Source organism: Cyrtonyx montezumae, unplaced genomic scaffold (assembly GCF_038088225.1).
Source record: "Cyrtonyx montezumae isolate F1298 unplaced genomic scaffold, pur_monq_1.0 scaffold_13, whole genome shotgun sequence".
Classification (NCBI taxonomy): domain Eukaryota; kingdom Metazoa; phylum Chordata; class Aves; order Galliformes; family Odontophoridae; genus Cyrtonyx; species Cyrtonyx montezumae.
Genome location: NW_027071859.1, coordinates 4,975,761 through 5,000,976, shown reverse-complemented (window position 1 = coordinate 5,000,976; position 25,216 = coordinate 4,975,761). Strand labels below are relative to the sequence as shown.

The 25,216-nt window shown below is 43.4% G+C and overlaps 1 protein-coding gene across 1 annotated transcript in view; it reads right to left on the bottom strand.

Moving 5' to 3' along the window:
- ELP3 (elongator acetyltransferase complex subunit 3) overlaps nucleotides 1-25,216 on the bottom strand; it is an 82,325-nt gene that overhangs the window by 44,933 nt on the left and 12,176 nt on the right. The window contains exons 8-9 of the mRNA XM_065730501.1: nucleotides 9,556-9,717; nucleotides 6,006-6,132 (exon numbers count right to left, since the gene is read on the bottom strand). Coding sequence (XP_065586573.1) covers nucleotides 6,006-6,132; nucleotides 9,556-9,717 — 289 coding nt within the window. The remainder of the gene's footprint in view (nucleotides 1-6,005; nucleotides 6,133-9,555; nucleotides 9,718-25,216) is intronic.

Sequence of the window (25,216 nt, the reverse complement as noted above, 5' to 3'; positions counted from 1 at the left end):
ATCTGCAGAAGCGGGCACACACTGGGCCTTTATCTGGGTATTTTATCCACAGAAATATGAGTGCAATTATCTGTGAAAACAGTTCCTAAAAATAGCCTGTTCCTTACTACCACGATTCCCATTAACATAAAAATTACCACGGCGTTGGCCATAGCTCATGAAACTCGAATTGGTGAAGAGCTTTCTCACTCTAACATTCAGTAAACCTCCAGGAGAGGCTCTCGGAGCTGTTGCAGAAGGGCAGATCGTTAAATATTCCTTAATCAGTTTCTCCAAATGTGCTCATGAAGAAAAAAAAAAAAAAGAAAAAGTTTTCAGAGGTAATGCTGGCTACCTGCCAGCAGTGGTGTTTCAATGAGATGTTTAGTAGGAATTGAAAGGAAAATCATTTACCCCACTAAACATTTCAGAGCTATATTTAAAAACACAGATAATTGTCTTCCCAAACGAGTAAAAGAAAAAAAAAATCAATGGAGATCAGCAGCTTAACTATTTTTTTTATTACAGTTATTAAAAGCTCCTGATAGAGTTGTAATATATTACCTTCATTATGAAATTCAGCTCCTTAATAAAATCGAAAGCCCTCGGGAAAACTGTCTCCTTATTTACAGCTAAAGGTGATACAACAGTATTTAAAGTTTTACAACAGCAAATACACCCGAGTGGGAAGGAGCAGCCATTGCCTGACTTGGCCATCGCTTTCCTCCCTGATGTTCACCACACCAAAGTGAGGCTGCTGCTTTCTGCTTACCGAAGCTCGGATGCATCGGGCACTTCACTAAAATTAGTCTATTTCTGAGAAGTGCTTATTTAGCGATTCCTTTAGGAAAAAAATACAAAAATAAAAATACAGCCTGACACATGACTGTAAGAAAAGGATTCTTTTTTACCGGACCAAAATAATTCAATGAGCGCATTTTATTTCAAGACTGTAAGAACGGCTCTACTGAATGGAACCAGACCTCTTCAGTCTGATACTCAACTCCAGCACTGACCAGTAATCGGCCCTCCCTGTGCTCTGACCCTCATTCTTTTATTTATATGAGACTTTGTATGGAAAGAATGAAATCAAAAGGATTCCTCAAGGATTTCCTCAATGGAAAAACAGCTTCTCAGCACAGAGGGACCAACACTATGTTTCTGGGCAGCATCTCCTAACTTTATGCAATGCCTACCTTCAGAGCTGGAAGGTTCTGCCAGTGACTTGCTGTGACATTTCCCACACTTGAAACTTCATTTCAGGATGGGTATTAAGAATAATTTCTTCTCCAGAAGAGCAGTGATGCAGTGGCACAACTGCCCAGGGAGGTGTTGGGGTCACCGTGCCTGGAGGTGCTCCAGAACCGTGGGGATGTGGCACTGAGGGCCGTGGGCAGTGGGCCCAGTGGGGTGGGGTTGGACTGGGTGATCTCAAGAGGTCTTTTCTAACCTGAATGATTTCATGATGTTCTGGTCCTCCTCCCTGTTCTTTTCCTTTACACAGGTCCTTCAAGTCATTTGAGATGGGCTTACACCCATCTCTCAGAATGCACCAACAGCAAACCATGCCTAGGCAGATATCATTAACAAAGTAAAGGCAAACACAGCAACACAGCTTACACTAGAAAATGTTAATACCTTAGCAGTAATTATTATACAACAGATACAGTTTGTTGGTTATACCACTGCCACTCAGTGACTCTGCAGATGCAGAACAAGGAATTAGCAACAGTATACTGGGAATTCTTCAACCTCCTAAAGTTTCTGCTTCAATCCTAAAGTTCTGCTTGGTAGCCCTGTTGGCAAGTGTGATTCATGAATCCTCCCAACCATTTGCCCCTAGAGTCACCTCATCTCTCTCGTGCTACAAGAGCAGAGCCGAGTGTTTATCGTGTTCCACAGAATGAGGTGTCTGCTCTGGTAACAATTCCATTATTCCCGCTGAGCCCTTGATTTATTCTAGCTATTATTCTAATTATTTTCTCCGACCACCTGCTACGTGAGACACTGCAAAGCAGTCTTAATCTGTTCTGTTTGCATTTGCCAACAGTAAGCAGTGGAGTTGCGTGTGGCTGCGCGTGCACGCGTGTGGGCACACTACACTACCTCCCTTCCTGGCACAAGGACACGGGTGGTGGGGGGAAGCAGAGCATGCTGCCTCCTGCAGCATCTTCCCATGTTTGGAATGCAGGCAGAAGATCTGAAGTGGAAAGGAAATCCTCTGAGGCTATAAAAAGAATCAACAGTAACAGGGGAAAAAAGGGAAAAGGGGGAAGGAGGGGTGGATAAGCACATCATAGCTGAGAAAGAGAGCTAGCACATCCACTCTGCTTAAAGAAAAAAAAAGAACATAATAATCTTCATAATGAAGGCAGACAGAAAGCCACCCACCTGCTACTCGCTGTGAAAGAGAGAACACATACAGATACCAAAAGGCAGATCTAATATATTGGCTCCTATCCATAAATTACAGTTCTTAATAACTATTAAGATGCTTTCCAGGAATAGAGTTGCAATACACAAACGCCTGCAAAAGAGTAACTGACCTCGCTGCTGGGTGGAAGTAGCAGGTTACACTTCAAAATCAATAGGTCATGAGGGACAGAAGCAATGTTACTCCTGACACCATAATTGCCTGTTCAATTTGAAGAAGCACCCAGTATTTTTAGTACGCAGTCAGCACAATCAGCAAGTTATTATCTTCCCAAGAGAAACCTCCATCCTTAATATATCAACTGGTAATGAAGGCAGTGTTTAGACCTTCTAAAGTCATCTTGGTTCCTTTTTGTCCTACCTTTCCCTGCTCTGAAAAGCACATGTCAAGAAACAGTTAGCACCACAGTAAATAAATTTCTAGACTTGGTTAGAAATATCACACAAGCAAAAATCTGTAGGGATCCTCGATAAAGTGCAGCTGTCTTGGTCGCTCCAAAATTAGAGCTATCTTATAGCAAGATAAAGGTTTTTGTGAAGCAGAGGAACAAGCAATCCCAAACTGTGTAACAGAGCACTACTCTACTGATGAGCAGCTCTGGATTCTCGCATGAATGCAACAGGTGCTCTCCATTTGGTTCCTCTCTTTGCTATCACAGTATTTTTTATGCAACAGAAGTGTCTAAATATTTACCAGTAGGTGCCAACACTTACACAGCACAACATAAAAATAAGCTGTTTTTAAAAACTCATGATATAAAATTTTGGGGTAGGAAATAGAGAATGTACTTTCCTGGGGATTCAGCCAGATAGAAGGAACTGCGATCTGCTGGGCACTTCTCTTATGCTTGCCAGTGTGAGGCAAAACAAAAGAAACAAATGGTCCTCCTCCCTTAAGACAAAAGATCTTTCAAGAATAAGTTATAAAACATTTAAGGCAGGTTGAAAAGCACTGAGAATCTGAAAGAGAAAACATGCCCGTATTACCACTCCATCTTGAAACATGTCACAGTGATCCACAACCTCTCCTCTCCCATCCCCTGCAGCTTCATTTTGTGAAGCACACGGTGATCACTTTGCTGGGCACCCACCTTGCTGCTGCCTCTTTCATGCAGATCTCCTCTCTCTTTCCTCTATTTAAAACAACATGGCTATAATTCTTTGTGTTGCTGCCATCTCTCAGCCCTTCTCCAGCAGCCCACCTCTTTGAGTCCTTTTTCTCCTCTTCACTCTGCAGCATTCACATTACTACTTGAGGGCTTTATCCTCCACACTGATTACTCATCCTCTGGCTCCTCACCTCTACACTCACTGGCATCCAATCTTAATTTGATCTGTGAGCCCCACTTCATGTTTCTGAACTCATTAACGTGGCTGTCACTTGAGCTGATCACCCCATCACCCCCTCTGCATTCCTGAATCCCCCTCCTAAGCCATCACCAGCTCTTCTTTTTCCATCGCTTCACATTTTGCTCTCCTGGTCCTCCAGCCAATTCCAGTCCCTCATCCCAAACTTCTGATCTCATCTTACCCTTCCACTATGGTCTGATTTTTGGGTGGTCCTCTGTGGAGCTCGGGGTTGGACTCAATGATCCTTACAGGTTCCCTCCAACTTGGAGAATTCTATGATTCTCTGACTCCTCCTTTCCTAAGAACAATGATTTCTTAATGCTCTTCAGGCCTCATTCTCTGTTTGGCCTCACTGTCCCTCCTGGTCACAGCATGTGAATTCCTTCCTTCCATGTTCCAGAGCTGGCACAACATCAGCACAGACAAATTCCCAGCTTCTAAAGCTGAGATCTCTCTTGAAAAATTATTCTAAATGAGTTGGCCTTCCCCACTTTGCTTTCTGCTCTTGTTTTTCAATGCTAAGCTCTATCTTCTTGAGTGTAGGAAAGCCCTGCAGAGGGAGATGGACGGGCTGATCAATGGGCTGAGGCCAATCATACGAGCTTCAACATGGTCACTGGGCATGGTGGGGTGGGATGGGCTTGGTGATCTTTGAGGTCTTTTCCAACTTTAATAATTCTATGGTTCTAAGATTTTCCCAGCTTTCTTTTAATCCCTTCTCACACAATTGCTGCATTTTCACCGTGTTCTTGTTTTTGGACAAGGACTTTGCCTTATGAATCTTCTCTTTCTCCAACAACTGCCCTTAATAAATGGATGAAACACAGCATGGCACCACCCTGACAAGCAGGGCAGCCCTTAAGCTGCACAACCTGCGGGCAGCTGAGCATCACATGAAGCCATACCCTTGAAGCAGACTCCTGGAAAAATACTTCCCCAAAGCTCCTGCAGGAGTAACTCCAGATTCTGCAGTGGAAAAGCCTCAGCCACTTATCACGGATAAGCAGCATAGAATAATCATCATTAAATAAAATAACACTTTTCATAGAAGCTTGTAATTCTGCCTTAAATAATTCCTCCCTCTCCAGTTTTACATCTTGCAAATACTTTGGATTACTGTGTTCTCTTTGCTGAGTCTTATCCAAGGTTAGCTCTTTAAATCTTTCAGTCGGTATTGCTATTCTTCCATCATAAATCCTCCCCAGACTAATTCAACCTCAGTAAAGACAGATCCATTAAAGAATCCAGAACTACGGTTGCAACCACACTAGATATTGAGTCAGACTTTGCCATACCCTTCAGCACAAACACTTACACGACAACATGGCTAATTTGATGCCCACTGTTACCCTCCATCTCCTTCAGCACTGTAAGAAAATAGTCCAGGAGCAACAGAATCTGGAGCAGGAATTTTGAGTTAACTTTCAGCTCTGTCACTGACTACATCCCTAGCTTTTGTGTGCATCACTTTATCACTTTGCCCCAACCTCATACTGTCACCTGAACATAGTATTTCCTATGTACTATGAGGTCGTGATACCAATACACTCAAGGAATCCTGCACAAAACCACTTGCACTGACAGCTTTTTAGTGCCAGAAAGCTGACTTTGCACTGAAATATACCCATGATTCCCGTGTTGTGACTGCAATTTCTGCACTACTTTAAAAAGATGATGAATTTGGACTTTACAATAATGAGATCATGAAAACAAAATCTACATTATCAGACAAAGTGGTTAATTCCCTACAATGTTTACCATTTGCTCTTTCATTTCTCATTTTAATCTCTCTATAGATAATGTTAAATTTTCTTCCACATCATTGATAAAGACATTGAACAGCACTGAGCCAGGAAAAGAGTCGCTATATAATACACCTATACACTCCATTTTGCAATTAATTACCATGGAGATAGTACACTTCTAACTTTGAAACAGGTACTGTTCTAAAGCCAAGGAAAGAGAACCAACTAGGAGAAAAGTAAGAGCCTTAGTTAATATCAGAAGAACTCTGTTCCACAGAGACCTGAGTGACTCAGTCTTTCATGAGGCAGGGATATAATTTTCTGGATGAAGTAGTTCAACAAATCTTTCTTACCTTCCACCTTCAAAAGTGAATTTTAAATTGTTTGTCCTTAAGAAACAATTCTGGCCTCGATCGTAACTAGTAGCTGAGCTAAGAAGGAAAGGCAGCATAAGATGGAATAAACCAGAAACTCCTGGTTATCCTGAGCCATACTCACAACAAATTGGTCGGTGTCCCTTTCAATCCCCATGTTTGGTAAATCAGGCATCATGTGTGCCACCACTTTGAAACCAGCATCCTTGGCTAAGTGGAACGACTCGCACACAGCCTTCACGGTGTGACCTCTGAGAAGAGAGAAAAAGAGAGACTCAGAGCCCCAAACAGCCAAGACAGGCAACACAGGACCACACAGAAGAAGACATATTTTGACATATTTAATTCAGATTATTTTCTAGGAAGTAAGGATGGATGAGTTCTATTACCAGACTACCACCATTCACATCTTGAAACACGGCTTCTACTACAATAAGCTAAACTAAGGGCAAATAGTAGTCAAGTTTACTGCTTCTTCAGCAAATGAACCACCTGACAGCTTTCCAAACCACAGCCTTAGGAACTTTTGTGAGCTGTTGAAATTCACTTTCAATGTGACAGAAGGAGATGGCACAGCATGAGCTAGGGCGCACTGCACTGAGGACAACGTATAATCAAAACAAGTGTAACCAGAAACAGAAGTATTAGAACAGGAAAAGGAGAAGGATGGGTGCTACATAAAGCCAGTTAGTTAGAAAATCTTCTGCGCCAGGCTTTCCAAACTTTCAAGCACTCCCTTTAGAGAAAAACAAACTCTTTGTGGCTTCTGAGAGATGTTAAACTTCCCAATCATAGGCTGGATTGAGAGTTTGGAAGTATTTTGAGCTCCCTGTCACTGACATTACATCACAGGAGCTCAGATTTGCTCTGCAGGAGTTCATCGAGAGTGGGAAACGGCTGCAGGAACAAAGGCTGAATCACATCTAGCTCATCAGCCTCAAGCAAAGTCCTCTTCTTCCACTTTTTGCAGTTCAGGAGACTTCTTCTGTCTCCCCACAGAATCACAGAACCATTACGGTTGGAAAAGACTACTAAGATCATGAAGTCCAAGCACCAACTCATCCCCCACCGTGCCCGCTAACCATGTCCCAAAGTGCCACATTGACCATTTTTCTTGAAAGCCTCCATGGAGCAGTCAGAATCACTCAACAGCTCCAGGAAGGTTCCCATCCCAGCTGACCAGCCTTCCCATGACAGTAATAAGTTCTTGTTTCTGATCTTGCCCAGTTGCAGGCTCTTCCAGCACTGGTTGACATCTCTAGAGACTTCTATCTGTCAACATCTGCCACTTGCTTTCTCTTATGGAGCCCATTTTGTTAACATCACACCTTCCCACCAGCTCACCCCTTGACAACAGGACAGCTCAGCAGGTGGCTCTTCCTCTACTCAATAGTCTTTTGGGTGAAAAATCAATGCAATGGCAGCATCTCTACGAATGCATACCTTCTGCTGAGACCTAATGTTAACCAAACATTAGGGACACAGTCAGTGGACGTGGTGGGGATGGGTTAATGTTTGGACATGATCAACTTAGTGGTCTTTTCCAACCTTAATGATGCCACGATTCTACAAAACCGAACAGCTACTTCCCTCATTTTAAGTATCCTTTCCTCTCTTTCTCCCTACTGTTATATTCCACTTCTGCTAAATCCCTTCCTGTAGTTTTATGACTATAGGTTTATTACTGATTTTTTTTTCCAGAAGTATTACAGTATTTTTCTGAAACTGTTCAAGGACAGAATTACTCAAGACCTTGAGTAGCCTGAGGGGAGTAAATGGGAGACTTGCTTCATAAATAAAAATTATTTTCTTATTAGAAGTGGAATCTGAGCTGCATCAATAACTTGATTATTTGATGCCTAGATCTGTTCTTGAATATTTTTCTGCCTCACAGCCACCCAAGGCACTCAAAAACCTCACTAATGACTTATGGAACATAATAGAAAGTAATTTCCAAACAGTTAGCCTAATTGGTTGTAATCTGACATTTTGCTACAAGCAAAATATTAAAAGTTTAAAGCAAAACACATCCCCCACAAAGTAGAAGAACAGAAGCAAAATGAGGTCATTTCAAAAGGAAGAGAAACTTGCATCACCCTTCTCTAGAAGTGCACTCCAACTCATTGTTCAAAAACGTTGGAGCGGGTTGCATGAACGACAGCCTTTATTTTGTCTGCCCTGGGAGAGCCTGCAAAGTCTTTTAGGAAATCGGCAAGCAGCATTGAAAAACACCAAAAATCTTTAGAACTGTAATTCTATACAGCATTATTTCTGAGTGAAATAGTAATATACAACTTCATTGTTCCTCTGGTTCATCAGCAGGAAAGCAAGGGTTCATTAGGCAGTTCACAAGCCAGAAGTGACATAAAGCTCTGAATGATTTATGGCATCAGCTCTGATCTAGCACGCTGTAGGAAACCTGAAGATGACTGCAGTGAGAGCTAAGTGGAGCTTCACAGTTCCGCTTCAGGACAGGACATCTTGAAAAGGAGCTTGTGAAAAAAAAAAAAAGATTTCAAGCGCTTAAAAGAAATGATTTCTTAAATTTATGATGTGTCAGTAAAAACCGTTAGTGGATACATCCAGCCTAAGAGTGAGATCTAGCTAAACTCCCTAGCATGGAACTTTTCCTTTGGAAAGCTCTGACATCTACAGGAGGAAAGCACCACCTATAAGTGTTAGTTGCTAACTCTTGGGCTGCTCAATCAATGGCCGTTCCTCTCCACTGAGTCCTGCACTTCCACAAACAAGCAAAACTACAGCCAAACCCACAGGAAGAAACTCATTTACAATTCTTTAAAGCTCTAAAAAGAAAATGTCCAACATTTTCGGTTTTGCACTACTGCCTTTAAGGTGAGCATTAACAAAAATACGTTCTGCTTATTGAACCATGCTCCATTTATCATTATGCATGATTACAGTTATCAAAGACAATTGCTAGGTGACAGGAATACACAATAAGAACGAAGGCAAGTTGTACGAGTGAAAGTTGTACAAGTGAAAAAACCATCGACAGAAGAATCACTTCTTTCAAAATATCTACAGAATTATCAGACTTGCAGTGGGAAAAAAAAGAAGATTAGCTTTCTTGCCCGTAAGGGATGGGATGAAAAATGCATTGCACACGCTCCTACGTAGGACAGCTGTGCTTTTGGCTACAGGTCGAGGACTACGAGGAATAAATCACAAGCTTCCTGAGAACATATTTTGCCATCCCTAAAAATCCTTCATACCTAGAATGACTGTGGTTAATCCGTCAATAGGTGCTGGTTTTGGCTGTGCCTTACCCCCTGCACTTTCCAATGTCATCTCTCCTCTCAAATAAGGTATCTGGTACAGAGAAGAGGCTGCTGGCTAGCAAAGGACCTACAGTAAATTATACCATATTATATCTACTCAAGACTAAAGGTTGTGAATCATGTAGGACAAGATCTACAAACGCTCTCCAGGCATATTTTCTACTTCACAATACTGCATTTATTTACGAAGCAATAAAAAAGAGAGAAATATACAACAGATCATAAGTTTTACAATAAAATATCGCAAAACTCTACGTTACTCAAGCCATGGTCAGAATGAATTCCATGAATCGATTGCAGTTTATTATTCTTTTCTTAACAGGTTAAGACTTGCTTCCAGAAAGCATGCAATGAGTTGAAAAAGTTTCTTCCCACCTGTTGGTGTCCCTGGCCACGTCCTCGTACACGCTCTGCACTCCGATCTCCAGCCTGGTGCAGCCATAGGACAGCATGTCGCTCAAATGTCGCTTCAGGCAGTAATCTGGTCTGGTCTCTATGGTTATCCCAACGCATTTTGTCAAGCTTCGTTCAGAATACCTGCAACAAAACCATCTTCTATTAAAACTGGGAAGTTGTCACTCGAGAAGTTTCCACTGTCTTCCAGCTTAAAAACCCAATGGTCTTGGCAGCCAGGATGCCATCAACTTTATTGCAACGCATGGAGGAAACAATACATGCATGCCAAGTGCTGATAAAAGTCTGGCATTTGCTTTTTACATAAGAGAATAGGACTGTGGTAGCCCTGCAGGCATTCTGAAGCACAGCTTCCTAGGAAGGTGCTCACAGAACAGACCAAGCCTTCAGCACTCATCATCACCCAGAAAAAGGGAAAGCTGGAGGAGCAATGAGAACTGGGTTTGGTTTTGGGGACAAGCCAAAGACAAGCAGAGCTCCCACACAGTTTATGATGACCATGGGGGATCTTGTGTTAGGGAGAGCTTGTTACAGTCAGCATGTTTCTGTTTGGTTGACACAAAATACAGATAAGATGCAGGGATTAGGACGAAAGCCAGTCAAATTCTGAAAACATACCAGATGGTCCACGAAAACTATACACATCCTCCCTATTTCTGAGCAAGGCACGTAGTCCCAGCTCCATCGAAGCCTAACAGTGAAACAAAACTCACTGGTTGCCTTTTTCCCCATCCACCCTATTTATCACTGGATGTCTAAGTGAGACTAATTGTTCCAGCTAGTGTAAAAATCCTCTGCTGATGACAAATGGTAAGTTATTGACCTATGAGAGAATAAAACAGAAGAAAATAGGAATCCACAGCAGACTTGAAACAAAGTTCACAACAGGAAACCATAAATCAACACAATCTCCTACATCATCAGCAGGGGTCACATTCATTTCCATAGAAGAATCATTTCACTTCTCCCCAACATAGCAGTGGCCTTTCCTGCAACCTGGTGGTTGTGTAACAGACGACTGCAGCATAGGGAAGATTTACAGCAAGAAGAAAACTTCCACTTTGGAAGCCGTGTAGAACTGCAGAGATAAGCTGGATAATTCCCAAACCGTGATGTGTGCAGGATTAACAGCAACTCTCCAAGAAGCACATTGGCCTCTTTAATGGTCCCAAATGATGAAGATCTCAGTATTCACATTAAATGTCACTGAGAAGAGACAGAGTAAGAGAGATGTTATGCTGATACCTGAAAGAATGCTGCGCACCAAAATCACAAGGATGATGAACTTCAGATCGCTATTAGGTATCTTTTAAGGATTCATCAACTGATTGCTGACTCTGGATGGGTGGAAAGCTCCAGAGTTCAGCTTTCAGGATGATGGAGGTCCAATTTGATAACAGAAAAATATCACAAAAAGCAAAAAAAGAAACCTGACAAAAACCAGGTACATTCAGATCCCAAAGCAAAAGCATTAATTCCACTCAGACTGATAAAGCCTAAGATATTTGGGGGGGTAGACTATAATGGCTGTCAAAATTGGCATCTTAAAAAAGGCATAAAACATTTCAGGGTTTGTGGCTCACTAATCTGACAGACAACCAGAACATTGTTTATCATGTCAGAGAAAACATTGCCAACATGTGATTCATTAGCAGCAAATCAAAAAATGCTTGTTTTTAAAGGCATTTTGTTTCCAAATAATTTAAAAAAAAAAAAAGGAGAGAAGTTTTAGCTAAGGGAGAAGAACTAAGACACCGGATAACTCACCCATTACGCCACATGAAATGTGCTTGTACCAAGCACCTGCAACCATGGCTAGAAATACAGAGGGGAGACAAAAATCATTCTATTTCTCCCCCTGGACCAAATTTATGGCCGAGTTATAAAATGCTGAATCTAACGAACACCAGCAGACCCCAGACTATAACATCTACTAAGAGCATCAACAGGATGGAAGCCTGGTGCCATGGCTGGAAGAGCTGTCTTGTCTGTGCTGCAAGAAGTGTGCCTTAACTGGGATGAAACAAGAACCGTGGGGATGTGGCAGGGGGACACAGTCAGTGCACACAGGGGGGTGGGTTGGGGTTGGACTTGGTGATCTTAAAGTTCTTTTCCAACCTGAATGACTCTGTGATTTCCAAGAAAAGTAATGAACATCCTCAAATCAGCATCCTCTCTCAGTAGCACACATTCCCAGCCTGAGCCACACATGCTCCAGCTCTCCCTGCACATCCTGGGAACCCAGCAGCTTCCTTGCATGGGACTAAGAAATTAACCAGGAGATGCCTGCAAAGACAGAGCTGAATCCAGTCAAGCATCAGCTTCAGGTTTAATAAGGCTTTACAGAACAGTACTGGTAAGCAGAAAGAGTGCAGTCCAATACTTTTTAACAGTGTAAAAGTCTGAACTCATCAGTCTCCCTTCAGCTAACTGGAAGAGAGAAAAACATGTGACAGTCAACCATCCACTGAAGGCAGTTCTGGCAACATATCTTTATCGTTTCCCAAGCAGAGAAAAATAAATCTGACTTTTGTTCTTTTTCTTGACTTTTGAACTTTAAACAGTCATTTGGATATTCAGCATGTTTTCCCTTTGCAAAAATCTTCTGTTTGTAATTTTACTCTAAATACATTGAATGCCAGGCTCTTACAGAAAGGGCCTACGGTGCGCCACAAAAGGGAGCTCAGAGACCTGAAAGGGGCAGGAAATACTATTTAAAACGTTACCTACTAAACACTGGATTTCCATCTAGACAGAAACTGATTTTTATTGTCAGCCTGGCAGTGTCTCTTATTTTAAAATAACAGTCAGGACATGAGATGCACTTTTACCAGCCAGCACAGAAAGAGAAATGACAAACAGATGCATACTTGATACAACAACTTTGTGTGTGTGATTAAGTACGTCTTCCAAACGTCACACTGACTTGTGGACCTCAAGTGGCAGGCTCTTCCTCCTGGTCATCCTCCTGACCCTGGAAGCTGCCTGCACAAAGCCGTGCTGATCTCAGGGAGCCCAGGCGTTCTTCTCTCCCTCCCAAGGGCAGAATTGTGCTGCTTTCCTTCACTGGGAACCTCTCAAGTCTCACAGCCCCTTCAACCTGTGAGGTCTCACAAGGGCTTCACCCTTTTGTGCATCACATCCCCTCCCAGAGTGCCCAACTTGCTGAAGATCACTGAATTATGGAATCCTTAGGTTGGAAGGGCCCGTTAAAGTCCATCCAGTTCCACCCCCTGCTGTGGTCTGCGTGCCACTCATCAGCTCAGGTTGCCCAGGGTCCATCCATGGCCTGGACATCTCCAGAGATGGGGCACCTACAACTCTGGGCAGCCTGTGCTGGGGTCTCACCATCCTCTGAGTTAAAAATTTCCTCCTAACATCTAAATTAAATCTCCCATTTTAGTTTAAAACCATTACCTCTTGTCCTGTCACTGTCTGACCACGTAAAAAGTCATCCCCCTCCTGCCTGAAAGCTCTGTTCAAGAGCACCTCCAGGGATGGTGACCACAGCACTTCCCTCTGCAACCTGTGTCAGTGCAGCACCAACCTGAGAAAGTTTCCTAATACCCATCCTGAACCTGAAAGTTGTCCCTCAGCTCTCTGGAAGCAGCAGATCCAGGAGACCAGCTCTCCCACTTGGCTCATGGTCTACCCGAAATATCACTGTAATGCATTCCAGAAATCTACTAAATTAATCATGCTCAATGATATCGCCCTTCTAGCAGGTCTCAGGGCATCAGATTGGATTTAAGGAGTTCAGTATGTCATTCATGTAGTGCATCTATTATCATCCCTGCATCATTTTCATGCCTTTTCTCAGCACTCTCTCCGGTTTTTAAGCATTCTTGTTGCCTCTGATATCAAAAACAGCCACAGAACTTTGCAGACACACCAGTACTAAATCCAGATGGAATATAATTTGCCTATTCCTATCCAATTTTCCACTATTTATACAGTCAAGGGTAATTTGGCTGCTGAATCATACAGAAAGCTCATGATAATGTGACTTAACTCCTAAGTCTTTTCTAGATATTTCGCTGCTTCTCAGAATAGAATCCTGAACCATTCCTAGAAAAACAGCTTTACATTTTCCCATAATAAAGTACCCAGCTTGCTCATATACAACTTACTATAGGATACAGATTTATCCCTTATTTGCCCATCTCCAATATTGATAGCATCTGCCAACCCTCAGAAATTACTATTTTAACACAAGTATTAAACACAAGGCCCAGAGGCAAAAACAACAGAATCCTATTAGAAATCATTCAGGTCAATGAGAATAATTTTCTGCTATGCCTGTTTCAAAAACCAATGTAATCAGCGACATGTTGTTGTCGTCTCTTTCTTAATGTGAAAATATCTCACCATACCAAGCCAAATCTCTTGGAGAAGTTTAGGCATGTTACACTTCAATGTTCCAACAAGCCCTGTAAGCTCACTAACAGCATACAGTAACTTATCATGATAATAGAGATGATGGATTTGCTTTTACTTAATCTTTAAAAACAACAGACATCTAGCCACATATCCTGCAGGAATGGCATGCTAGCCAAGGAACATATTAATAGGGAACAGATGCTATCCAACTAGGCAGGGAGGCTGAAAAACAGATATCTACAGCTCTGAAACAAGCTACTTCAGGATGCTCAGTCACGAGAGGTTAAGATGACCTTGATGATGGCCAAGGTGAACAAAGACCAAAAGAAGTGACAGAGAAAGACCTAAAAATCAAGACGAACTCAACAAGCTGAGAACTCCACCCCCCATGATGGTCTTGTATACACAAGTCCACCAGGTTTCCAGGTTCATTCTGGTGGTAGTATTTATGATGTGGATGTCTGAGAGTGCAAAGGAATTCTATCTTCACAAACATCTCACAGTATTTCTCCTTCCATGGAACAGTCTTATTTGCTACCTGTGCAATGCTGAAGAATCCCAAATAAGATCTGAAAATCACACTCCGAGAACAATCAGAAATCAAGATAAGTATGTAGCACAAGATGACAGGGGGCCATTTTAATAACAGACCAATCACAGTGCTGAATTGTGCAAATAAAATAGATGCCATACAAAAGAAAGAAATGAGATCCAGAGAAACTTAGATTAGTACAGACAAAGCTGGTGTTAAGTGAGTTTTCAGTATGATTAGGGAACCGTCTGAATCAAGATGAAGTGCAGGAAAGATTATTAATTTGAATCATTAGAGAATAATTGAGTGATTTTTCCGACAAAGCTGGCACATAAAATAGAGTGTCACATCAGAATCTGCTTCTTAAATAAGCAGGGATTTTATGTCAAAAAGTACCTCCTTCCCCACCAGACACAGCAGCGTGACATAGGGTTGCAGGTACTCTCTTATTTAGAGGGAAAAAAACAGACAGTGCAGCCCTGGCACAAAACAACTCATTTAACAAAGCCTCTGCTCTCCCTCGATTAAACTTTGGTCTAGAGACAAAAGCCTCATCAGCCATGAGACCTGAACATCAAAGAATCAATTACTTACAATCCACACCACAGCAGCATCCGAACTCCCTGGCTGGCACCAGTGGCAGGATGCCATGCAGAACAGAAAGCATTGCTTCGTCCCAGTGAGCCCAGAAAAGAAAAACTGTAAGAATCAAGCAAGGGTCAACACACTGCATGCACAGCGTGGTAATCGCACGCCTGTACACCATTTTACATGTTTCAAAGTAGGAAAGTACACAAAAAGAGGTAAACACAGAGGCAAAAGCAGAAAAAGTTAGAAGAAACAGCAGGAACAGTTCAAAGGTAACACCAAAAGAAACTAATTACCAAGAGCAAGGAGATTTAGGTGTGCCTGTCAGCATGGGAGGAAGGGACAGATCTAGAAAAACTCATCCAGCCCCATAATCCCCTGCCAGGTATTCCAATGTGACCTCAAAAGTCAAAGAAAACCACCTTGAAGATGGAGCAAATAACGATGCTGCTCACTCTACTCCATCAGCATCATGGCTAGAGAATCACCCGGCAGCAACAGCCTCCACAAAAGATGGTGCTCCATACTCCTCATCCCAGTCCCAACAGCACCTTTGACTGTAAGAAGCACTGCCCAAAGGAACCCTAACCTGCAGGGGCTCCAGACAGGTGATGGCATCTATATCGATGGAATTAAGACCAAAGAAGTGACACCGATGGCTTCTGAGGAGCAAAGTGTTGATAAAACACACAAGTACCTTACGCACCACACGTTCATCTTTGCTCTCAAATGACCTCCTTTCTCTTGATCTGTAATAGCTCTGCTTTATTACTATGCCAATCTCTGAAACACAGCTAGAGTAATTAACTCAGTGTCTACAATTTCCTGCTAGTAAACAAAAGAGGTGGCAGCTTACTCACCAAACATGTCTCAGAAGTTGCATTTTTGATGATTGCCCAGAGCAGATATTTCAGAGTTCAACTTCCAGTTATTTGGCTTCACACAGCTCTCTTTTCATTACAGCATTTCAGAGATTCCTTTATCATCACTACCAGGAGTATGAGATACTGCAGTGCTTTCTTAACATCAGTTCCACAAGGTTCAGCTCTCACATGCTGAAAAACTCAGCCACCTAAAATAATCTACTGATTAAAATGTAATTTCCCAATGTTGATAAAGTAACAGTATTTATACCCCTTAGAATAATATTTGTTCTCTTTTTTCTCCCCTAAATGCCACTAACATAACTCATAGGCATTTTGCTCCCTCCTGCTGCACAGTCTGGTGTTAGAAATCCTCGACAGGAACCACATTTAAAATAATACCCCTTCTGAAGAAAAAAATAAAGCAAATCTCAACTTGCTACTTTCCTCTCTTTCTTAATTCATTTATCAAACTGTAATCACAATGAAATGCTCTGACATTAGAAAATCCTGTCCAGAAGTGCAGCTTCAACACCTGCCTGTAACAAAGAGGCACCAGTGCTGGTATGGAGATGGAGGGCATCATTGGGTTTATTTTTGCATCACTCACAGCTTTCACAGAGCCTTCAGCAGGGGTGAAGGACTGCTGGGTGAAGGGGCTTGTGCACGATCATTTCCAATGCCATAATCACTGCCTGTTCCCAAAGGACACATGAGAAGGGCCTGAAAGGCTTTTCTTAGTTCAGGAGATAAAAGAGGCTGCAAGCAGGAACCCTGACAGAACCTCTGACATAGGTGCCTGATGTTGTGAGCTCCCATCCATCAAGTTCAAGGCGACAGCAATACAGATAATGTTTGTGCCAGCTACAAATTACTAGCAAGCTGTAAGTGAAAACAACAGGATGAATAGGGATATGCTAGAGTGAAATATTTCAAACAAGAAAAATTGCACATGCATGGTTCTACCCAGAGCCAAGTTACAACCTCTGTTTTCCCTCTCTGTCAAAGCTGAAGGTCTGAGGGGAAAAAACACCCTAGAAATAAGCCTTAAATGGGCAGGAGAGTGCTTATCTCCTCCTCCCTTATGCTAGCTCTCTGCCCTTCTCAAACCTGTCTCAGTGAGCGGAGCCAAGTGGCAGCACTGGAAGCTGAACTCTTCGTGCCTCTTGCAGAACACGGGCTGCAGGATGAGTGCCAGCCTCCTGGCACAGCAGCCAAGGGAGACACAAACCACAAATCCACCTTCAGACAGCAGCTGGAATGCCACTAACACACTGACCTGCTCTAGAGGGGGGAACAATTAGCCCCAGTAACACCAACAGTCCCTTGGGCAAGCCCAAAGCTCTGCTATGCCCAGCTCTCCACCCTACGATGGCTGGTTGCAGGTGCGTTCATGAGAACAGCACAAGCAGGGAAAGCTGCAGTGCTGCTTTCCTACAATACCCCTAATTTTCTCTCCAGAGATGTCTTTAGTAGCAGGTGTCATTAGCACTTGGCAGCTCTGCACAGAGTTTTTTCCTACAGATGTGTTCAGTCACTCCCCACAGCCCTCCTGTGCATCCCACAGCAGAAGTGCCACCTTCATCCTGAATTCCCCTTTCATCTGGGGGTCCCAGTCCTTGAGCTGTAGGAGATAATCATCTGTTCTCCACAATACATGAGATTTTACAGATCCTCTATCGTATCACTCTCTGATATCTCCCCCCTGTTGTACAGTATCACACAGAAGCACAACAACATTTCCCATTCCGCTCTCCCAATTCCCTTCATTATAGTTCCTCACACTGAGCTACTTTTAAGTAATGCTGAAACACACGCCCATGTTTCTCACTGTTACCTGGGCTCCTGGGTAGCATTAGTCAACTTGGAGCTTGTTGTCCCACAGCAAAACAAGAACCCTCACACACACTGCTCTTCATCTGCACTGATCTTCTGGGGCACCAATTAATGACCCTCCTCTGTTGCAAAGACTGATGACTTAATTCCTCCCAATTTCTTTCAATCATTGATGCATGCAAGACCTTTAATCTGATCCCACAATCTTTCAGAGGCTTTGGTGAAAGATCTCACTTAGGAAAAATCCACGTGAATTTTCACACATTTGTCAAAAGCTCCAAAACCAACCATTACAACCCAGAAGTTCCACTGAAACCTTGGGCCATTTCAAGCAGTCCATCCAGTTCCACCCCCTTCCATGGATAGGGTCGCCAACCACAAGATCAGGATGCCCAGGACCCCATCCAATCTTAACCATGAGCCAAATACTTTAAATTTCAGACTAATATACGAATGTAAGTAAAAAATAATACAAATCCCAAACCACATCCATCACGTGTATAGAAGATGCAGCTAGGCCAGCACGCCATGCCAAGTGCTCCAGCCTGAGCCTCCAGAAGCCAGGACAGACAGTTCTATGAACCATATGTGGATTACACTACAGGTGAGCTACCTATGCACTCAACCACATATTGTAAAATTGCTACCCTTGCTCCCAGGATGCTTCTACAAATTTTTCACCTCCTCTGATTACTGCTAACAGCATTTGAAAATGACTAAAGAAAAAAAAAAGAGGAAACTGTGAATGCAAACCTGAAAGACTTGCCATAGAACTGTGAAAAGGAGCTATGGAAGAAGTTTGGAGATGAGCTTTGGAAAAGAGGAGGCTCAGGAGAGATCTCATTGCTCCCAACAACAAAGAAGTTGCAGGGAGGTGGGAATCAGCCAATTCTTGCATGTAACAATGATAAGACGAGAAGTGACGGCCTCAACTTGTGCCAGGGGAGGTTCAGGTTGGACATCAAGAAACATTTCTTCTCAGAGCGGTGACGCAGTGGTACAGCTGCCCAGGGAGGTGGTGAGGACACCAGCTCTGGAGGTGTTCAAGAACTGTGGGGATGTGGCACTGAGGGACGTGGTTGGTGGTGGGGATGGGTTGGTGTAGGACTTGATGGTCTCAAAGGTCTTTTCCAACCTGAATGATTCTATAACTGATTAAGATGACCAGAAGCTTGAAGACACTACAAAGACCTGGGCTTCCTACAGGGTAAGATTTCCTGTGCCAAACAGCAGAGCTCTTTTCCTATTTGAAAAAAGAAAACAGTTTTGAATTTCAGCATTTGGAAAAGAAAACAGTGACCATGTACCTTCCCAGGGTACCCAAACCACGTAGATGTCTCCTGAAGTGGGGAAAAAAGCCCACACAACTTCAAACAGCATTATTTTCAAAAGTACTTGTTGGTTTGTGGTGCAGAAGCAATGCTTGGGAAAAAAATACATTCAGCACAACGGAAGAAAATTGGAGATGCTTCAAGCTACAAAGTTTTAGAAAGAACCAAATGCATTTCTTATGATCAATTTGGGAAATTCTGCCCAGTAATGCAGGATAAGCCCTAAATACAGAATCCCACTCTTTGTTCTAAGCATCAGCCCCGTGCAGCATGACAGCCTTGACCCACACTGAGGAAGAAAAGGAGAAGGTGTAGCTGTTGGCTGCATTTGGTTAATACTTCATCCTGGTCATTTTTTATTGACTTTCTGGCATCTTTCCACCAGGCAACATATAACCCAAAAAGAAGTGGCTTTTTAGCCCCATTTTAACCGTTCCTTATGTGGATTCCACTACAATTTTATTTGACCTTTAGTTAAATTCCACCTCCACCAGGCAATCGATACGTGCTATTCCCAGAGGACATGTTTTACTCTACGTCCCTTTCTCTTCTCATCCAAGTGCACAGAAGCAGACATCACATCCCACGAGCAAGGAACAATGTCACTGCTGTGACAACGAGATGCGGGCAGCTCGTCAGCCTCCTCCATACAGCCAAACAAAGACTGTTTGTTAGAAAACCCGCATCGGGAGATGCCCGCGATTGGCTCTTCATTTCTCACACCTTTGCTGTGCAATTTAGTTCAGGGAAACTTGAAGGAACAACAATTGAAATGCCTGTTACCAAATCAATATGAGCAACGATCAAGTCATAATTATATAGACAGTTTACCGCAGAATAGTCAATATGCAGTTATAGACACAGGCTAAAAAGGGACTGGGGAGAAAAATGCTTAGATCTAAAATTATGAACGAAGCGATGTGACATTCTCTTTTATTAAATCTAAACTGAAGTCGAAGCTTCTCTTGCTACAGTTGATGAGAAAGATTGCACCAGGTGAGATTTAATGCATATTAAAATAAAAAATCCCGTTCCAATTTCAGTCCCGATATTGACTCACCGTGGCCTAGGGAAGGTTGCATATTTTTAGCAACAACCACTTCCTTGCTGTTATTGAGGAACACCAGCCCTAAGAGCTACTGTCACACAAAGACAGCGTCCAGCGAAGAGCTCACTTTGTAGTTCCTGCACCCAACCCAACACACACAGCTCTTCTCACCCCCGCCTGACAATCCGATAAAAACTGAGCTTGAGGAAGGAAAACAGCTTGATTGCTGCTTTGAGGAAACAAAGGAATTGTAGCAATAAAATTATAAGCAGAGCTAATAAAAAGCAGTCATCAGCCAAAAGTGCCGACGAAAGGCTGTGGTTTAGCTCATCTTGTTCTCTTGCCAAACTAACTCCCTCACCTATAAAGCAGCAATATGAGCTCCCTCAAAAAGGTGCTACAAAAATATACAGTCATTTCTTTTCTCCGCGACGTGTTCAAGAAGACACTTCGTGCACCAGACTCCCAGAGTTGTTTCCTGGGCTCCATTTGTCACCTGTCACAGCTCCAACCAACAGCTACAGATCCTTAATGAGCAGATTTCCACCTTGCTTTAAGTAATTCAGCTTCTAGCTTCCTACCACTGCTCCTCCTCCCTGCAAAGGCCACGCCTGGACCAAAACACAGCACAGAGGAGACCACATGAAACAAGGAAAACAGGACTACAGGCAAACCAAAGCTAGGGAGTGGGCACTTGTGTTAGACTAGTGGTTTCGGACAGGAGAAGGTGGAGAAAAGGAGAAACCTGGATGGAGCAGGAACCACCACTGGAAGAAGCCATTTTTTGGTGTGCATACTGCATCACCGTATTACTAGAATATGACTTTCCTTTGAAACTAGCTTTGTGCTGCAGAAAGGCAGTGGATCTCAGCTTACAACACCAATGAGGCAAGCACAGCACTGCAGAGGGAATGATAAAACGGCAGCTCAGTTCTACCAGCACATTTTAATTCAGGATGGAAAGCAGACTTTGCTATAGGAAGGAGAAAAGGCAGCACAGGTCACACAAGAGGTCCCAGGGCACGGGGCATCCATCAGGGATTGCTTCCACACCTCATCCAGGCAGCACAAGACCCTGCCTGCAAAGGGGTGGCTCCCTCTGTGATACTCAGGAAGGTGTGATGTGTCAGAGAAGCCCAAGGAGATTAAGCCAGAAAGCTGACTTGGCACACCATGCATCTTCTCTTTGTGCCATCACCTCTGGACCAGCAGGAAATTTGAACCAGAAGTGTATAATAAACAGGTCAAATTCACGTTCATACATGTGACCAAGCCATGATCCAACTCCATTCCCACTTCCCAATCTCACTTGACCTCTTGGATCCCATCCTAGCATTAACACTCCAGTGCAGGTCGCCAGAGAACTTGTTATGCTTGCCATATTACACATGCACAGCAGCAAAAAGGAAACAAGTATTCCCTTTGGCAGGTGTTCAGCAGTAATTTGCTGAAAATGGACCACAAAAAAAACAACAAACCACACTGAAATTCATTATTTAGTTTTGACAATGTCACGACCGCTACGGCCGTTGTCCTTTCCAGCAATGCAGAAGAAATACAGATCTACAAACAGGGCTGAATTTGGCATAGCTGCAATGTCTGTTAGGAATAAACAGCACCACGTCACAGACCTACACCAAAAGCATTTTGGTGCCCATGTCCCTGTTACACATGTGGGTATGGATCCCTCAACTGACAGTCCCCAGTCAATGTTTGAGCACAAACCTGAGTACTCAACGCTGGAAAAAAACCGCTGTGGAAATACTGAGCAGGACAGATACCAGGAGAGGCAATCACCTTCCATAGCGACGGGAGGAAAAAGATAAACAGCTTCTTGTAGTAAGGTTAGGATGCAATCTGACGGACAGACTTCCACTCCTGCACCTCACAAATCACACCTCAGCAGCTGGAAGTGGGATGTTGCAGTAGGAAATAAGCAATGCCAAAGTAAGAGGGAACCTACAAAGGGCAGTCAGCTTTGGGGTACACCTCCTCTAATTCTGCCAGCAGCCACACTGAAGGCATTTAGGGGTAGATGTTCTCCAAAAAAAAAATATTAGGTTTTAACTGCAAGTGCTGCCCCTACACCATGAAGGGCTGGATCAAAAGCTGGAAACAAAGCAAATCCACCCACCTCTCTAGAACATTAGGAACCAGCCTCTAAATCTCTGGAAATAAAAGGAAATTTAGGCAGAATCTTTGTTGTAAATGATCTGGCACCAAACCAGCAGCCAGTTATCTCCTGCCTGGCACAGCAAAGGGAGGGATGTGACAGACAAGCTCTGATGGATACAGCCACAGCTATTTGTTGCTGCCTCCTGCTATCCACTCTCCTCTGCCAGGAGCTGCTGCCTGCGTACAGTTGCAGAGCGGGTCAAGTACCCCCACACTCCAGTTGCCCAAATTCCAGTTACAACAGGGCTTAAACCAGCAGTTAAAGCAGCCTGTGCTGCAAGAGCTTACCTGTCACAGCACCTACCCATCATGGTGAGTGACGAGGTGAGATCTGACTATCCAGTTTGGGCCATTTGCAGCAGGGCAATTTGCAGCTCCATTCACCTGGCAAGGATGAGCTCTGGCAGCTGACAGGTGGACAACTGCTTTGGAAGCAGTCACGTCAAGCAGAGGGTCAAGGTAGATAAAGGAGAATAGTGACTTCCCAAATCGCTCCAGCATCAATCACTGGGGCTCCTCAGCCATCATAGCTGGAGTCCCAATTAGTACTCAGGAAGCTCAATTAAGATACATCAGCATAACAAGCACCATATCTCTGTCGAGGCACCCAGGCCATAGGTACTCCTTAGCCTCTGCTAACCACAAGGAAACGCATGTGTGCTTAAACCTCTTTCCTTGAGATTCATGGTGAACCAGAGTTTCTTACAGAGGGGAGGGAGAAACACACGCACAAGGTGAGCAGCACGGGCACAATGTGCTCACATGTTGCCCCACACAGCCTCACTGCACAGCTGTGTCCTAAGAGGCAACCAAGAGGACATGGATGAGTTAAACCCTGCTAAAATCATAGCGACATTCTGCAGAAACCTACATCTTAACAAAACTCCTCAAGTCCTGGGAATGGGAAATTTAAAGCAGACCTCAACTTTGACAACAGTGACCTTTTAAAGATGGGTTTATTCTTTGCTATTGTAAAGCAAGATTAGGAATTGCTCAGAGGCAGTCAGCCTGCACGATCACCACTTCCCGCAGAGAAACTGCAGCTTCTGTTATTACTGATACATGAACTGGATGATCTTTAAGGTCTCTTCCAACCCAAACCATTCTACAATTCTATGATTCTAATATATGGATCTTTTAAGAAAGCACATCATCTTGTAACTGAACCAAACCCATTTTTCACAGGTTCTCCTGACCTGGTGCACTCAAGCTTCCAGATGGAATTTAAAATGCATAAGATCTCCACATACAAACCAACTGTAGAACTACAGAGTTGGAAAACACCTCTAAGATCACTTAGTCCAACCCCATCATACCCACTGACCATGTCCCTTGGTGACACGTCTTAATGGTTCTTGACTGTCTCCAGGGGTGGTGACTCCAACACATCCCTGAGCAACAGAGTGCTGCTGCAACCACCAGTGTTTGAGGCTTTTTCCCCCAGACAGGCTAACAAGTCTGAAAACTGGAGATACAACCCAGACCTAACGAGTGGTTATTTAAAATCTGCGTCCTCTCTTTCAGAGGAGGCCCTCAAGTAGCAGGATCCATCCGCTTCCAGCTTGCCAGAGACCAGCACAGCTTTTGGGATGCCTACAGGTGTTCTCCAGGGGAACAATGAAAACATTTGTGACAAGGGAAGCACTGCTGCTTGCTCTCCTGCCCAGCTGAGGGTGCAAACACCAATCACAAAACCAATAAGACCCACTGAGTCTTTTCAAAAGGGAGAAAAACAACGCATGATGAGCCTGAGCACTGAGGCACTTACATGTTGGCCAACACCAGGAGCTGCAGCTGCTCCACAAAGAATCCAACACAGCCAGCTGTGCTCTGTTCTGGGTGTCAGTGGCTGATGCACATGGAAAATGAGCCTTGGTTAACGGACCTGCTATGGAAACTGTTCTTATGCCTGCTGTATACCCAAATACCATTACATAAACAGTGGGTATACAAGATGCTCACACTGCAGAGAGGCTCCAGCAGTTTTATTCCCTTCTTACCTTGCCTCTAGGAACATGACTTACAAGGAGATGGAACATAAGAAAAAAAACAGGATGCTGTTAAAAACCAACATTTGACAAATACTTCCTGTGCATTTTAAATGCACTGAGAGAAGCCAGGCTTGAAGTTGCAGTGCAAGGAGCTGCATGGGAGCACAGTCCACACAGACCTATCCGAGTCCTCCTGTAGCCTCAATCACTAATTAAAAGTCAGATCCTGGCTTGGAGAAGAGGTGCTCAGCCCCCAGGGTTAAGTGGTGACTCATAGTTGCAGTTAAATATGCCCAGCACCTTTAATGACTCACAGGTCAGGTGAGAGGAGCAAAATGCTGGGGAGAAGTTATTTTCATTTCCATGTGGATTTTACACCTTCATGGTTCACATTCTCATTGTCCTCACCAAAGAGCAAAGGCAGACAGTCTCTCCTCATCCCTTGGCCAGCTCGTTTCTGAAGCATACCACAGCACCTCAAGCAGACTTCTGTCTGAAAAGTCTAAAAACTGTTCATTGCTTCCATGGGAAGGTACTGCAGAAATATCAGCAGCACTTTCTCAGAGAATATGTTTCCTTCCTCCATTTGCAAAAGAATCTCTCTGAAAGCCTCACAGATCCTCTGTTTATCTTTTAGAAATTGCATTTTTGGTTGACCAGATCTTGTTTGTAAATAAGATCCCTTCTATGCTCATCCACTGTAAAAATAAAGACAGACTGAGCTCACTTCAGGTCCACTTATGAACAAAAAAGGATCTTTTTACTGCTTTATAAACAGAGACATGAAGGGAGTTCTTCACATCTCCCAGGTTAGCTGCCCCAGCCTGCCCATGAACAGTGAAAAGCAGCCATCTAGCTTAGCTGCTCTGAACTACCCC